The 18,474-nt window shown below is 32.2% G+C and overlaps 2 protein-coding genes across 3 annotated transcripts in view; one reads left to right on the top strand and one right to left on the bottom strand.

Moving 5' to 3' along the window:
* LOC139486786 (ragulator complex protein LAMTOR1-like) overlaps positions 1-18,474 on the top strand; it is a 513,831-nt gene that overhangs the window by 250,842 nt on the left and 244,515 nt on the right. The gene's annotated exons all lie outside the window — the stretch shown is intronic.
* Positions 11,207-18,474, bottom strand: part of LOC139485468 (uncharacterized) — a 42,926-nt gene continuing 35,658 nt past the window's right edge. Inside the window, exons 6-9 of the mRNA XM_071269981.1 lie at positions 16,242-16,467; positions 13,352-13,444; positions 12,773-12,868; positions 11,207-12,216 (exon numbers count right to left, since the gene is read on the bottom strand). Coding sequence (XP_071126082.1) covers positions 11,908-12,216; positions 12,773-12,868; positions 13,352-13,444; positions 16,242-16,467 — 724 coding nt within the window. The 3' untranslated portion in view covers positions 11,207-11,907. The remainder of the gene's footprint in view (positions 12,217-12,772; positions 12,869-13,351; positions 13,445-16,241; positions 16,468-18,474) is intronic.

An 18,474-nucleotide genomic window follows, 5' to 3' on the forward strand; every position in this document is an offset into this window, starting at 1 on the left:
TAGTCAGCTAATTTTCTTTCATTGTTTAGTAAATATATTATACCGTTAGTATTTCTTGTTTTGATTGTTATACATTTGTTATTTCGTGGAAATTAATAGCTGATTTTACGGAATGGGTTTTGCACATTGGTAAAGGCCATACGATTACCCTCAGTTGAAAACGTCTGTCATGTTGGTCTCTTGTGGAGAGTTGTCATATTTGCGATAATACAAAAAACGATGTTACAAAAGCAAAAGGTTTTTACTTTGGCAGCTAGAGTTTTAAAAAATGGACAAAATATTTGTAGATCAGCGTTTGGAAAAGTTGTAAACATGGTAAGACAATTTAATTTTTATTATTTATGAAACAAAAAATGTCAATCCATGTTCAGAAACTGCATTCAATGATAAAGTACTAAAATATCGTATTTATCACAAATAGTTATCAAAGGTACCAGGATTATAATTTTGTACGCCAGACGCGCGTTTCGTCTACATAAGACTAATCAGTGACGCTCAGATCAAAAAAGTTGTAAAGCCAAACAAGTACAAAGTTGAAGAGCATTGAGAACCCGAAATTCCAAAAAGCTTTGCCAAAAACGGTCAAGGCAATCTATTCCTGAGATAATAAAATCCTTAGTTTTTCGAAATATTCAAAGTTTTGTAACAGAAAATTTATAAAAATGACCATATAATTGATATTCATGTCAACACCTAAATGCTGACTACTGGGATGGTGATACCTTCGAAGACAAAACGTCCACCTCCAGTGGCAGTGACCCAGTGGTGTAAATAGTTATCAAAGGTAACAGGATTATAATTTTGCACGCCAGACGCGCGTTTCTTCTACATAAGACTTATCAGTGACCCTCAGATTAAAATAGTTGAAAAGCCAAACATGTACAAAGTCTTTTTTTCCCAAAAATAGTATTTCTATAAACGTATTTGTATATCGTCCAGGATTTAGATTTAGTATACACAAACAACAATAATTCATTTCATTTAAAAACAAGAACATGTTATTTCCTGAAAAGCGCTTCCAATTTATAAGATCAATAATGTTTTTGTTTCATTTTACATCTTCAGCTTCAAACAAACATATATGTTCAAATCTAAATTCTTATACATTTACGAGGGATATTTATGCGAGACTTTCGAAACAGGAAGAAACCTAAAATGCACTTAAAGAAATGTTAACTTAGTTTTTAATATTTTGTTGGGTTATATGAATTAACGAAGAAAATACACAAATGATCAAAACTGCATGTTTTGTAAATCATTAATGAAAGTTATCTTTTTTCTTTTATTGGTAAAATAAAATTTACTTACTTTGATGTCAGCTGAGTTTGCTGGAGTTCACTCTTTAATTGTTGAACGTGTTGTTCCAGCCGTTTGTTTTCTTCTATTTTCTGTTCAATTTTTCTTCTAGAAAGGAAACAATTGATATATAAAAAAATAATTAGTTGTTTTAATTCTTCAATTAAGCCAGGATTAGATTTTTCAACATGTCAAGGTAAAGAATCTCAAATTAAATTAAATTATTAAGCATTTATTCTTCTTTTTGTGGTTTAAAGTATCTTGGAACAAGGTAAATGCTGAACAAATATAATTTACAGATATAAAAATACCAAATATTCACATTATTTTCAAAATGGTCACAATGCCGTAAATTTGCAATTTCTTTAATGAAAAATGTGCCATAAAAAAATAAAAATACCCATAACATTTCGGTTTTGTACATTTCATGAGCAGAAGATTATATAAAGTAGTCAAATACGAACTCATAACCCCATCAAGGTATCATACTTTACATGAATTTTAAGAAAATCAACCAAAAACTGACAAAAAAGAATATTTTTTGCAGAGTTATCCCCCTTTTCAATGTAAATTTCCATAGGAAATAAAAAATTGTAGATTTTCAGTTTGCCTAAAACTATCTTTCATCGGATTTTTTGTCTGTGTATATTTCGCTTTAATGCTATAGTTAAGAACTTACATATTTTCTGTTGCAATTAGTTTGAGGTTCAAACTTAGTTTGACTGGACTATTTTTGGCCTTATCTCGAGTTCTGTATTTTTAGATATTTGTATGTCTCATTGTGATTAATACCTTTTCATAATAAAAACTTAATACGTCAATAAACTCAGTGTGTGTAAATTTAAGGACACACAAATATGCCAATGAATTAATTTTCATAATATTGGTGAAATAAGGACAAATCTAAGTGAGTACCGGTATTATAAAAAAAATATATTTTACCAATATTTCAAAATAATTTATGGCATATTTGTGTGTCCTTAAATTATAAGAAAATACACAAATGATCAAAACTACATGTTTTGTAAATGATTATTGAAAGTTGCCTTTTTTCTTTTATTGGATAAATAAATTTTACTTACTTTGACGTCAGCTGATTTTCCTGGAGTTCACTCTTTAATTGTTGAACGTGTTGTTCCAGCCGTTTGTTTTCTTCCATTATCTGTTCAATTTTTCGACTTCTAGAAAGGAAACAATTGATATATAAAAAAAAATTAGTTGTTTTAGTTCTTTAAATAAGCCAGGATTAGATTTTTCAACATGTCAAGGTAAAAAATCTCAAATTAAATTAAATTATTAAGCATCTATTCTTCTTTTTGTGGTTTAAAGTATCTTGGAACAAGGTAAATGCTGAACAAATATCATAATAAAAACCTAATACGTCAATAAACTCAGTGTGTGTTAATTTTAAGGACACACAAATATGAATTATTTTTTTATAATATTGGTGAAATAAGAACAAATCAAAGTGAGTTCCTTCTATAAAGAAAACAGTAAGTGTAGAGGAAAAGTGGTTGTTAAAATCAAGTCTGTAAAACATTTTGTAAAAGTAAAATTAAAAAAAATACAGAAAATACAGAAAGTATATTATTAAATGTCAAAATCAAAAGTTCAAAATATCCAACGAATGGAAAACGATATTCTCATCCTGGTTTTGTACAGACATTTCCTTATGAGGAAAAATATCAACCTTTTCTTATCTCATTTGAATTAGAAAAGAGTGTTTTCGATGTTAATTTGTTTTTTGTCTTTTGATTTTGGATTTTCCTTTTTGAATTTTCCTCGGAGTTCAGTATTTTTGTGTTTTTACTTTTTATGGTGAAATCATGTTTTCCATAATGCCCGCATCACACTGTCCCGATTTTTATATACGATGGACACCCGAATGCGAAAATTGTAAGTTCGTACGAAGTTGGTCCCGATCTCGTTAAAATACCAAAAAATGACCGAAGCAAGTACGATGAATAACGAAGTCTATACGATGGTGCCGAAATTATATACGATAGCAAAGAATGGACATACGAAGGTTAACCGAATACGGGTATTTAAGCTTCATATCTCAGCTAAAACCTACACGATGGTTCACGAAGGCTACACGATGGGTTACGAAGGCTACACGATGGATTACAATGATGGCGCGATGGTTGATTTCTAAAAAAATAGTTTATGTATAAAATATGCATATTCAATTTACCATTTTCTGCATGTGTCATATACAAATATAGTGTCCATATTTGTCCCCAATATGTTACATACGAGGGAATGCCACGTACGGCATTGCCTTGTTTGAACTGTAAAATGTGTGCACTAGTCTGAATAATCACCCATAATTATGCCCATATTTACTGATCTATCTTAAAGGTAAGGTAATGGGTTCGTTGATCCCTTTTATTCAAAAAGAGCTCTTTCCAGGAGAATATCATAATAATATAGACAAAAGGAAGGATGTGGGGAAAGCAACAAATGCGCCAAAATATGACATATAGAAAACAAAATGGTCATGGAGTAAACATGGTTGTGACAACAACTCAGACGATACATAAAAAATCAGAATAATGAAGAAAAAGTTGGTTTCCCTATATACGTGTACCTGCAGTGTTGGTGTACGAGGCGCGTTATGATTTTCATTATGTTACTTGATATGAAAAATTGACAAAAATACTATTTTACTTGTAAAAGTAAATTCTGAGCCTGTAAAAGCTGCTCTTCTTGTTCCATTTGAATTAATAGAAACAACGCTGTCGCCTATTTTGTTCTCATAGAATCATATGATATGAGCTCCATGTTTTGTGAATGTCTTTTTAACTGTCGTATTAGACTGACCAGTGCATATCGCGCATGGCACTTTAAATGTATTTAGTGCGAAAATTAACTTACATTTAGCTGGATTTATTGCCGTCGTAGTTTCATCTTGTCGCCTTCGTACTTTTATTCGATGGCAACACGACGGGATTACGAGGTCTTCACGAAGTCGTGTTGCCATCGTAAGACCTTCGGGTAGCTTCGTGATTCATTCGTGTAGACATCGTAATGTCAAAATTGCCCGATGGAAACGATGAAAACACGAATGCAATACGATGTTCAAAGATGCATTCCCGGTGACATTACGATGGTGAGGATGGTGATACAAACTCAATACGAACCTTCGTGGATTTTTTAAAAAAAGTGGTTGATGGTTCTACGATGGTTAAAGATGGCACTACGAATAGCCCAATCTGGATACGATCAGTCCCGATTATCAAAATTTCCATAATAGTGTTGCCATCGACGTAAAAATCGGGACAGATTGACGCGGGCATTATCCTTATGTAAGTAGTCTTTTTTTATAATTCCCTTTGGTCTTATATCAATGTAAACCTTTGGTTCTATTTGAGGGTGAACACAACTTTCGAACGATTGTTCCAATGCGCGGCAATAAGTTCAACAGGAATAACCAGAGTGTTCTGTGCTGATCATTGAAGTCTGAGGACCTTAACTCTGCAAAAATAACCCTCATAACAAACAAATTCGAATTTTATCTTCAATTCTTATCTTCAATTTTTCATATTATAACTATATATCAAATCGATATCTTGAAGCAAAACTAACAAAAGTATGGAAAACTGATTATTTGCGTGAATTTTCAAAGTCAAGGGACCATAACTCTGCATAACATCATCAGATTGGAACAAAATTCCGATTTTATCAGTAGCTGGTCATAATAAAAAGTAAAATCACAAAAATACTGAACTCTCAGGAAAATAAAAAATACCATACGGCAATGTCGAAGATTCGATTCTTTGACTTGCAACAGGCCACCTACGGACCCCTTATAAAGTTGTTGCATATTTTTTTGTTTATAAGTTTGTATCAACCATAATGCACTGTTTATTTGAATTCGACTAACTGCTCCGCACATAGTATATATCCTAATTTGCTGCAACGGAGATCTATCTATTTGATATTCAATGTCAATATTCAAAGAGGATTTTTCAAATTCAATTAGCATGACTAGTTGACATATTAGTCTATAATAATTTTATTTCTTACGGTGATGTCATATTGGTTTCCTCGAGTTTTTTTTCCAATTTAAGAACGTCACGTTCCAAGTTTTCTTTTTCTTTCATCAAGCTTTTGAAATCCCTACACATAGGAAATAGAAACAAACTATAGTTTATGGTGATCTCATGGAAAAGTGTCTGCTGAGAGCAACGTTTTCATCTAGGCGTGAAAGATTAACTCAGTTCCATTAATTATATAATTTTACTATCCATCACTCAATTTGATAACCACTACTTCACTACAGTTGTAATGAAATGTTTTAAAAGACATCATTATTTCAAACAAAAAACACGTAAATTTTAGGTTTTCTAGTTTGTACGTTTAAGTTTCTTTTTTAAGTCGGGATGTACAAATACCCGGCCACGTCCACTTGTATGTTTGCCCATCTGATGAGTTAAGCTTTTTTCAACTGCTTTTTATAGTTCGTTCTGATGTTGTTCTGTTATACCACTGTCCCAGGTTAGGGTGGGTTGGGATCCCGTTAACATGTTAAACCCCGCCACATCATGTATGTATGTCCCTGTACCAAGTCAGGAGACTGTAATGCAGTGGTTGTCGTTTGTTTATGTGTTATATATTTGTTTTTCGGTCATTTCTTATATAAATAAGGCCGTTAGTTTTCTCGTTTGAATTGTATTACATTGTCATTTCGGGGCCATTTATAGCTTACTATGCGGTATGGGCTTTGCTCATCGTTGAAGGCCGTACGGTGACCTATAGTTGTTAATTTTTGTGTAATTTTTGTATCTTGTGGACGCTTGTCTCATTGTCAATCATACCACATCTTCTTTTTTTTTTATATCTATACAGTTACTAGGGTATTCGGAAAATTTTAACACTGTTGATTCACTTTTTCATTGAGAATAGATTGTTTGTTTGTTTGTTTATTATATAAAATTAAGTGGTTTTACAAAAGTCGGCAGTAAAGCCTTAAAAACATGTCAGCTTCTTTGAACAATTAAATTCAAGGTTTACCTTTACAAACGAAATCGACTAAAAGTGGTCTCCCCTTCCCTAACAAATAATTATCAATCAGTATGAAGGTGAAACTAACCATTTTTACATACAGCCTCTACATGGGACAATAATGTGTTTCTGTAGATTTTACATAGTTAAGTTAAGGCTTAATAAATTGAATAATATAAATTTATTTGCTCGGCTTAAAAACGGTTTTATTTCCATCGATTTCATAATAAAATCATTTCATAATATACAACACAATATTAAAGACATAACTAAATTAAAACCAACTAAAATACTTTGCTGGTGAAAAACACGTATACGAAAATTTGAATGTCGTTGGAGTCTCAGAGAAATACATTGTGCATTCACTAACTTCTTGTTCAACATGTTCAAAGTAAGATCACAAATCTAGTCGAAACTATGCAATCTGATGAATCAAAACTACGAAACTGATGAGGGTCAAACTCCTTGAGTATTCATTATTTTTTTTTTTTTATTAATTCAGTTTTAAATTTTTACTTTAATTAAAAGTGATTTTAAAAGTCTTGAAAACATAAATAACCTATTCATGTTCTTATTTTCTTTCAATTTTCAGACAAGTCCACTGCAAAAATTCAGTACAATTTGCTTGTAGTCAATTCAGTATTGTTCGGTATATTTCCATGCAATTTTGTATGTACAGGTGAATAACAACCACTGAAAAGTCTGAACATAGACTGGATAGATCATTTTTGATTGGAAGCGAATTATCTTTACACAAGTGGAAAATTGAATGAAATACTGAAAATTACTTGATAATAAATGGTTCATTCTTTAAAGGGTTGTGCACATCAAAACAAATTTTCTTGATTTTAAGTTGGTGTGTTATTACACATTGTCTATACGAAACGAAATGAACCTTTCGTAGTCTTTTTGTTCGCATCAATTTTGAAACCAAGACGTAAGTATTTTCCCTTGTTCACTAAATAACATTTAGCAGGAAATTTAGATTGATTGGTTGATGATCAACGCCGCTTTCAACACCTTTGGCATGTTAGATTGTATCGGCGGAGAAAGATAAAGGAGAGACCGGAAAGAACCGTCGATCTTCGTCAGGAAAAGTGACAATCCTTTTCAAACATACTAAAAGTCGTACTCATTTGCCTTGTGCAGTGTACGATCGCACAATCTGAGTCTGAACATATTAGTGATTCAGAAGTTAAACTACTTATATCACAAATATACTATGCCCTGTAGGTAATTTAGAAACCAAAATTATATTATAGTACGCCGAAGAACCCTGTATAGGTACTCCGAATTTGCCGTAGTGATTCATAAAATTACCTCAACGAATTATATATGATTTAATTTACAATAACATTACGTATCGTTTTATTTATTCAAATGCCAAAGCGAACTCTACAGGTGGTAAAAAAAAGATCAGGCTTATAATTTGGTACGCCAAACACGCGTTTCGTCTTCATTGGCATTCGAAGAAAAGGAAGGCCGAATTATGGACAACACAGACAATCTCTTTTTTGTAATAAATGAGATATTCAGAAGAAAATGATGTATAACAAATTGATAACAAAATGACCAAACAAAAGGTTTACACTATCAGAGATGAAAAAAGTATCACGATTAACGCTACATTTGTTACAAATTGTGCAAGATACCAATGCTTTGATATATCATACTGACCGGTATATGCTAATTACTCAGACGAATTCAATATAAATATTTATCTTACCTCCTATACATTTCTACGAATATGATTGGTTAAAAGCGTCCGCGTGCAAACCGTAAATATTTGATATTAGATTAGTAGGGAGGCGGGGCTTATTTCATACACGGTTAGTAGTGGAGATACGTCCCTTTATATTAGGTAACAAGGAAGGCGGGGCTTATTTCATACACGGTTAGTTATGGTGTTACGTCCCTTTATAAAAACAAAACGGTACTGAGAAAAAATCTTAAAGGTTTCAACAGACGAAGAAATTGATGATTACGATGGAAATAAATTCATAAAACACATTTAAACCTAACAAGTTGTTCTTATTGGCATCTGTTTTTGTAGGATCTATGGAAGTAGTTTCTTAATGCTAACAGTATCGAAGACTTGCTTATTTTGATAGGTCACTAGTCTAAATTCCACACGTTAAGATAGTCTGTAAGATAAATTCGTTACAAATGTGCTAGTGACGTAATACGGTATATATGGGGTCAGTAAATTCCATGATATAGATACAATGGATAAGCGTTGATTCTTGAAAAAAGAAACCATGAGCCCGGAGGGCGAATGGTTTGTTTTTCATGAATCAGCGCTTATCCATTGTATCTATAACTTAAACTATTGTAATAATGTCTTGTCAAAATTAACGCCTATTCTTAATTAGAAGGTATTGTAAGTGAGTTTAAATAACCATGTTATCGTGTCAAATGATCCATTACAATAAATTAAATATCACTAATAAATGTTTAAAAATACAAATACATTATTACACAACACGTCTGCCATTTAAAATCTTCATATTATCAGGCATCTGAATATTATCTGTTTGTATAAAATAAATTCTATTCGGACTCATTTCTATAAAAATTGAAAATGGAAATAGAGAATGTGTCAAATGGACAACAACCCGACAAAGAAGATACATATAGTGCATATGATAAGTGTGTTTCCGAAATTTTTAACACGTAGCCTAATTCTAGGCACATAACGATTTTCTAGCATAGGAATTTGCGAATTAAGATTTGTGAAATTATGTAGTAAAACAGATGAAATCATTTATATTAATTTATAAAAACAATAATGGACAAAACGAATGTAATCATTTTTATTTCAAACATGTGGAATATAAAAAAAGAAAATGTGGTATGATTGTCAATGAGACAACTCTTCACATGAGACCAACATAACACAGAAATTAACAACTATAGGTCACCGTACGGCCTTTAACAATGAAAATCCCACAAAGCCCATACCGCATAGTCAGCTATAAAAAGCCCGAAATGACAATGTAAAACAATGCAAACCAGAAAACTGACGGCTTATTTATGTAAAAATTGAACAAAAAAATCCACTGAATTACAGCTAGGCTTCTGACTTAAGACAGGCACATACATACAGAATGTGGCGGGTTTAAAATGTTAACGGGATCCCAATCCCTAACCTGGGACAGTGGTATAACAGTATTACAACATAAGAACGAACTATAAAAATCAGTTGAAAAAGGCTTAACTCATCAGATGGACAGAAGTACAAGTGGACGTGGAATAGCCAACATTAATCCGATTATAAACGACCAAACTCGCTTTAATTACACAAAATATCCACAATAACATACAAAACAAGAACAAAAACTGGAAAACCAGAGATTATGGACAACAAAGAGAATTCAGGGATTCGAACCTAAACAGACAAGACCTAACCTTTAACTCATTAATCTTAACCATGTTTTTTTTTATCTTTAATTAATCTTAACCATGAAACCTCGTGGCTACCAACTCATATTGTACGTCTGCCTATTATTAATATATAAAGGTACAAGCCCTGTGTGTATGTTGAACCGATGTATATCATTTATATATATAAAATAAACATATAAATCGTAACCAATTTTTAGCCCAGAGGTTTCATCGATACGTTGAAGTCAGTAACATTTAACAGAATTCATGGACGGGTTCGATTCCCAGAGTAGGCATATAGAAACTACAAAAATTAAAGGTAAGTTTTTAAAATAATTCCATTAGTGAACAGAAATCAGTAAATTAGTCAATTCAACCTTAATGAAATTAGACACACAAAGGAAGCAATAAAATATAATCTGTTGAGTCCATTTCAGCGACGGATTTAGGAAGCGTTGATTCTAGAAAAAAGAATCCACGGTAAATGAATAGGCTGACGTCACCACAATGGTTTAAGACCTTGGAAGGTACGTTACACTTTTTGCTGATTTATTTAGACTTTTAATACTTTGGATAAATGTTTTACATTGTTATAACTCAAATACGAGAATTTGACTAAAATCGGTGAACATGAATTTGGCAGCTAGTGCCCTTTAAAGCCAAATATTTTATCCTGTTTTGAAGGGGAAAAAACAAGGAGTCCAAATATTTGACAAAAAATCCTCAACCTCACATAAGGACATCCTCAAAGGACAATAACTCCTTATGGGGTCAATTGCCTATTTTGGTCATGCATGACATATTCGTATAAATTTCTTTCCTGAATAATTTTGTTGCTTATAGTTTATCTTTATCTATCATAATATTCAGGATAATAACTGAAAACTGAAAAATTCCATTAAAATTACTAATTAAGGGGTAGCAACCCAACAACAGGTTGTCTGATTCGTCTGAAAATTTTGAGGAAGATAGGTCTCAACCTGATGAATATTTATCCCATGTCAGATTAACTCTAAATTATAAATATATAGGTTGCATTTCTGTAAATATAGACAATGCAATTAACCATAGAAACTCCCTTTGCGGCTAAAACTGTGACACTTTTACTATGAAGTTTCTTGAAAAATTATATCCTAGAACAGAAAGTTGATATGCATTACTTTTTTATTCAAAGGTCTCCACAAAAGAGGCATGGTTTGAAAATAGCTGTATTGACAAAGTGTAACCTATAGTTTCAGAGATATAAGCCAAAAACTGCATTTTACCCCTATATTCTATTTTTAGACATGGCGGTCATGTTGGATAGCAGGTGGGGCCGTCGGACATATTTTTTTTTTATAAAACATGTAAAACTAGATACACAAAAATAATAATTGTTGACAAGGATTTTTTTTAAATTAACGACAATGGACGACGATCGCCAAGTTATGAAAAAAAACTCACTTAAAATATTGGCCATGTGAGCTAAAAATGATTTTCTATTGATGTTATAACAATTATCACGTATGAATAAAAGGAGTCGAAGCGTTTATGTATTGAAATTAAATTAAAAACAAACATTTAATAAACACCATAGAACATATTTTAATGAAAAAAAATCTCTATAAATTTTAGTATACGTCAATCTGGGTATATGTATGGGGTCTCCAATGTCCAGGTCAAGTGTTCATTGATCACAAGTAGATTGCGGTCATATGGTGCGGGATAATAATTAAAGGCAACAGTAGTATATCGCTGTTCAAACTCATAAATCCATGAACAAAAAACAAAATCGGGGTAACAAACTAAAACTGAGGGAAACGCATAAAATATAAGAGGAGAACAACGACACAACACTACAATGTAACTAACACACACAGAAACGGACCAAGCATCAGACAAAATCCCATGAGAATAACAAATATAACATCAAAACCAAATACATGAATTTGGGATAGTACCGTGACACGTCTTATCGCAATGTCAATTTACACTCAAAAATAAGAGAAAACAAACGACGTAACGTTAAATTGTAACACACACAGAAACGAACTATAATAAAGGGGTGATTCACCCTATTCGGTCGTAATTTCAATCTCTTATAGGTATTGAGTTTGTATTTACCATCACTTCCGAACTATTTTCCTTACTTATACAAATGTATTATTACTTCGCATCATAAATCCCTCCGTTGATGCTGCAAATTACTAATGAGACATATTTACAAAGACCAATTTGCTATCACTTTTGCCAATAAGCTTGCACAACACCTTTATATAACAAAGGACCATGTCTATGCAAAAATAATGCCGGCCACACAACGTAATTGACACAATTTCCACTCTGCACAAATTCCTTGAATATATTCTTATCGAATGCGGATCCTGGGGTTATATCTTCTTCCAAATGCATCATCGGATCCTGAAGCGCTATGAACCAACAAAGCTTAATGCATCTTTCAAAGAACGGAGTCTTTAATAAATCCAAAATCAAGTTCTCATTTTTATGTTCATATTCCCAGCCTTGCAGAACAATTTTGTCACCAATAATCTATAATAAATATCGTTGGAAAGATTTAAAATAAAATAATTAAAACATGCGTACCTTTTATATTTTTACCATGGAAGGCAGTGAAATCTTCCTTTATTTTCATACATCAGAAATTATATTTTATAATGTCACATACCACATATGATGGCTTTAATTAATGTTAGTAGAAAGAACGGCATAAAATATGAAGTCAAAGTAAAGTCATGGGCCTCGTTATGTATATCTTATTTCTTAAATACGACAGTAAGGAATACATGTGTTATTACTGGCTGGGTCTATGATTTAAACTAAACTATAAGAAACCTTAATTTTGTCGCATAATTCTAATTAAAATTCTAACTATAAACAAATATATTTTTTTCTTTGGTTCCCTGCCTTTTCAAACGTTACCAAGGAACAATAAAAATATTTTTGTTCATTATGTTCATCCTTATTTGAAAAATGTTTAGTCGTTTTTAAATGTACATTAGAGTTCTTAAACTTTATCTGCAATTCAAAACGTTCATTATTTTTTTCTTTTAAAAAAAAATGCATAACTTATTGATAAAGTATTTACCTGGTGTTCAAGGAAAAATTTCACAGTTTCATCTGTGTTCTGTCTTCTAGCCATTATGATTTCTTTACGACCAGGAAAAGAAGAAACGTCGTCATCCTAAAAGACATGTTATGGTTATTTCCGGTTTAGCCAATCAGTCAAAAAAATACATTAACCAACTCATGAACATGACAACTGTTTCCATTTGTTCCGTTGATCAATGAAATTTAACGTTTACATGGTTTAATTGTGACAGTGTTTATGGACTTTTCCCTCTTGTTTATTTACCTTGGAGTTCGGTACTTGTATTAGACTTTTTGTATACTTGTACATTCGTACAGTGTAAATTGAAAGAAAAAAATCACTGAAGTTTTATGGTTATAAGTGTGCTAAGTAACTCTCCACTGTATATTTAGATGGGAAAAAAAATACTGAAGCGACAAGATCATTTAATATCCAGTTATTCAAATTTCATCATATTTAAAAAAAAAAAATCGTTTAAAACTTTGAGATTTTACCATTCTATAGGTTGAATAAATAGTTATCATAATCGCGATCTCGTTTGCATTTTTTTTCTTTGGATTTATAAAAAATAATTACTTTGTGTGTATCAAAGCGTAGTGTCGTCAAAGTGTATGTTCTTATATCGCATAGCTGCTCCTTAGAAAGTTGTATACACTGATGATAGCTGCACTGAAATAAAATTAAACTAACAGTCAACATAAAATTCATTCTTCACTTCATGATATCATACCATGCCACAAGATTTTGATACATAGAGAAGTGTTCTTTAAACTATACACAATACTAAAAGTGTTGAATAATGTTTTTATTTCAATGCGGAGACCACAGCTTGTGACAACACAAAATATTAAAATTATGATATGATATAAGCTTAAATCTATATGGCAAAAAAATCATATAATATTCTTTATCACATATTTGTTATGAATACCTTAGGTTTTGCATATGCAATAACCTCAAAATTGCCCGGGGCAAAAAGGAGTATATTGATATTGTGCCCTGATTCCAAATGACGTGACGTCATCGCATCCTTTACGACACGTTTGTGATAAAATGTGTAAGATTTTACCTTTTATGTTTCATTAAATTGTTATAGTTGACCTTTTTTTCTCTTTTCTGCAAAACTTAAATATGTGATAAAAAGATTATAACATGTCTTTTCCAGATTGGCCCGGGTATCATCCCTCGACCCATATCGGCCATCGTCTAAAGCCTCGAGTCCTATAAGGGAGTCTCGGGATGATACCAGGGCCAATATGGAAAAGGGCATGTTATAATCTATACATAGCCGTATGTTTTTACAATATGTATAGATTAGAACATGCCCTTTTCCATATTGGCCCTGGTATCATCCCGAGACTCCCATATCGGCCTCGAGGCTTTAGCCGAGGGCCGATATGGGTCGAGGGATGATACCAGGGCCAATATGGAAAAGACATGTTATAATCTTTTTATCACATATTTAATTTTTGCAGAAAAGAGAAACAAAGGTCAATTAAAAACCAATTGTTCAGAGAACAATTGCAGGTCTTTCCATCAAAACAATGTATTTTGATATGAAAAGTTGTGAAACTAAGTTTAAGATGTCATTTCAATCGTCAAATGATAGCTCCTAGTAAGCTGATTCCAAAAATATATATTGTTTCCATACATTTTTTTTAAATAAGGGAGATAATTTGTTACTTCCGGTTTGAAAAATGTTACTTCCGATTATATTTGAATATTTACTTGACACTGATTCCAAAAATATCTGGTTCTATATACTTTTATCTTAAAAAGTACAAAAAAATAGCTATTTCCGGTTTACAAAAGGTCACTTCCGGTTGTTTTTTACAAGGTTAAATGGTTTGATATCTTTTTCTAAAAGTTGTATATCTTTATCATGTATACATATAGAATAAAAGCAAAGGTCAAAATCTAGAACGTCAAATTAAGCTATGACCTTGAGATCAGTTTCAAGGTCATAAACAAAGGACCTCAAATCAAAAGACCATAGGTCTTTATTATATTTAGTTAATGAGTTATATCACCAAACGCGTATTTTTAAATACAAGAGGGGAGAAAACTCCCTTTTACATTCAACGTACGCTTGCAATCAAAATTTACATCTTACGACATGTCGCAACTAACAATTTAGTAAAAATAATTTGTTGATATCTTATACAGTCTTTGGATATAAGTGAAAATAAGCCAAATTCAAATATTAGAATATGACCTTGACCTTTGACCTTGACCTAATTTTCATTTTTTGGGACCAAGGACCTCAAATCAAAAGATCCTAGGTCTCTATCACTTATGATTTATAAGATAGAAATTCATATCACTTATATCAGATGCATAAGGGGAAATAACTCTCATATGGAGCGGTCATATCGCTTCGGTCAAAATAGGACAAATCATGCGAAGGATATAACGAGCAATTTTGTAAAATAAATTTGTCATAATCTTTTACGGTTGCGAAGGAGATGCGCTAACAAGGAAAACAGTGTTTGGGGAGATAACTCCTACAAAGAAAAGTATTCGTTTACGCAGGGTAAATTTCAAAAGTGCATAAACTGTTTGATATCATATACCAAATATCTAAGCGACATATTGCGAAACAAATGTTTATCGCAAGAACAAAATTAGGCGGAAGAAAAAAAAAAAAAATAATCAGAAGAAAAACAATAGGTCTTTCCACAGAAAAGTGGAAAGACCTAATTATAACAATTTAATGAAAGATAAAAGATAAAATCTTAAACATTTTATCACAAACGTGTCGTTAAGGAAACAGTGACGTCACGTCGTTTAGAATCAGGGCACAATATCAATATGGTCTTTTTTGCCCCGGGCAATTTTGAGGTTATTGCATATGCAAAACCAGACGTATTCGTAACAAATATGTGATAAGTACTTATAATCCATAAATGAGAAAAAAAGGTTTCATGTTTTGAAGATGTTCTTGTTTTGAATATATTTCTAAATAGTGCTTTCTTCAATGTTTGGTGGGTTTTTTTTCTTAATATTTTTTTTCTTTTTGGCCTTGTTCTTTTATCTTATGGTTCAGCTTAATGATGTATTAAAAATGTAAGAGGGTGATAAAAAATAGTACATGTCTTATCTCTAAAATTACACACGTTGGATGGCACTTCATAATTAATATCCCACATCGTAGTGTTATTTTTTTATATTCGGAAAGATCTAACGGTTTATGAAAAGCTAACAGGTTTTCAATGGTAAGTCTTTTCCCCCAGGAAAGTAATCGGGTTTGCAAGACTACTAGTAAACAAAAATGGCGAAATAATGACAAAAACAATAGTTTCAACTGTTGCTAGTACTCCTTATGTCAATGCATGTTGATGTTCTGGTTACTAATGTCTTTGTCAGGTTTTATATGATATGAAATGTTGTCATGTCATCTCAGATAAATGTGTTTTACAACATTATACCAGTTAGATGTTGAGATTGTATATAATACTCTAAATACCATAAGTAATCTATAGAGATGCCGAATCACAATTTCCTCTACTTCATTTGCATCCAAATCAGGGTAATATCTCTTCACTTTATCCGTACAATCCATAGCGTCTGTCCACTCATTATCATACAGCTCACCGTACATTTCACCAATTTTCATTGGACGATTTGGATCGCCAAAATCTGTGATGGCTGGATTTCTTTTTGTCAATTTGTCTCCAGCGATACTACTTAGTCTGTAAATATTTTGACTGGGTGTTAATTCGTATGGCTGGCATTGCATACATTAAAGAAGACGCTTGCCTTAAGCTTGTCGGCGAGCTCGGACTCGCCCCTTTTGGAGTTTATGCAATTTCGCCATTTTTTTTGTGTTAACTTGATATGTCTTTTTCTTATCGATGTATATAAATACTTTATCTAACATGTATTGTTATTTATTTCATCGACGTTTATCTTACATCATCATTATATATGCCAACTAATTTAAATTCTATACTTGAATGCTAGAAAATATACCACACAGCAAACGATTTTTCCTTTCAATTGGTAATAAATGCTGAGTATTAGTCAAGCATTATGATAACCATCCAAACGAATTTTTACGTAAAGATAATTTAACTTATGTATTACACGATCTGTACAATACATGCTTATGTAACGAGATAGTTCCTGATGTATGATGTCAAAATATAAGTCAATCGCTCCTTAAGAAAGGGAAGGACTACTGAGACCCGTTATCAAAACGTTGCATTAGCCTTATGTCTACTGTTGCAAAAATGTTTAGTGATACTTGTAAAGTACATCGACGAAAATGACCTTCTTAGTGAGGAACAGAGTGGTTTTAAAAAAATACGTTCTTGTCTAGACCATATTTTCACCCTTTGTACAATTCTGCGTAACCAAAAACTATAAATATGGACACTTATCTGTGCTTTATTGATTTTAGTAAAGCGTTTGACTCCGTAAACCACACACTGCTATGGAACAAGCTATTGTCGAATGGTATACATGGAAATTTCTACAGAACTATTAGAAATATGTACTCCAAGTTGCAAAGCGTTATGCGAATATCAAGAAACACACTAACTGACTGGTTTTCTGTTGACACCGGTGTCCGTCAAGGGGACAATTTAGCGCCCACACTTTTTGCGCTTTTCATAAACAGCCTTATCCCATAAATCAATAACTTACACAAAGGAATCAACATAGGGGACGACATGGTAAGCTGTATATTGCATGCCGACGACTTAATTATTATATCTGACAGTGCTGAGGGATTACAATCGCAACTGGACTCTTTGCACAAATGGACTAATGATTATTTTATAAAAAAAAAAAGTAAAATCACAAAAATACTGAACTTAGAGGAAGATCAATTGGGAAAGTCCATAATCACATGGCAAAATCAAATAACAAAACGCATCAAAAACGAATGGACAAGAACTGTCATATTCCTGACTTGGTACAGGCATTTTCAAATGTAGAAAATGGTGGATTAAACCTGGTTCTATAACGCTAACCCTCTCACTTTAATGACAGTCTCATCAATTTCCGATATTTTTACATTGATGCGTTAAATAAACAGACACAATAAATAAAATAGTCAAAATATGGGAACATCAGTCATCATCGTTTAACAATTTTAAAAGGAACAAATTAACAGAACACAAAAACATCTACTATCTACGAACACATTTATTGATTTGAGTGTCTGACGTCAGAAAATTTTATACGTCACATAAATTTGTCGTTCAATGTGCGTACAAACAATTTAAAAATTTTCATGGGAATGTTAGCATACAGTAAATTACGACAAATCTTTAGTTATGCACACTCGGAAAACTACTGTTAACCAGTGCGGTCATATCGCTATTTTGGTGTAGTCATCTGTGAACATACCGATTTTACGCATGAATTAATTACCGCAGGCAGAAGAGCTTTAGGATCATTACCTTCAAAATACTATAATATGGGAAACATGGACTATGATCCTTACACCAAAATATATGTAGGACTCAAATCTATGGCTGGGTCCAAATCTATGGCAGATTCCTAATCTATGGCGAATGTGACGTTACAAATGCCAAACAACTCAAATCTATGGCCGATTTTTGTTTTCTCCAAATCTATGGCAGATATTTTTCATAACGTCACAATTGAATAACGCCATATTACATCGTCGTTGCCGCTAACGATGGCGGAACCAATTTATTTGAACACAATTCAAAATGAAGGTATTTTTT

The sequence above is a fragment of the Mytilus edulis genome, chromosome 8 (assembly GCF_963676685.1).
Source record: "Mytilus edulis chromosome 8, xbMytEdul2.2, whole genome shotgun sequence".
NCBI classification, from domain to species: Eukaryota; Metazoa; Mollusca; class Bivalvia; order Mytilida; family Mytilidae; genus Mytilus; species Mytilus edulis.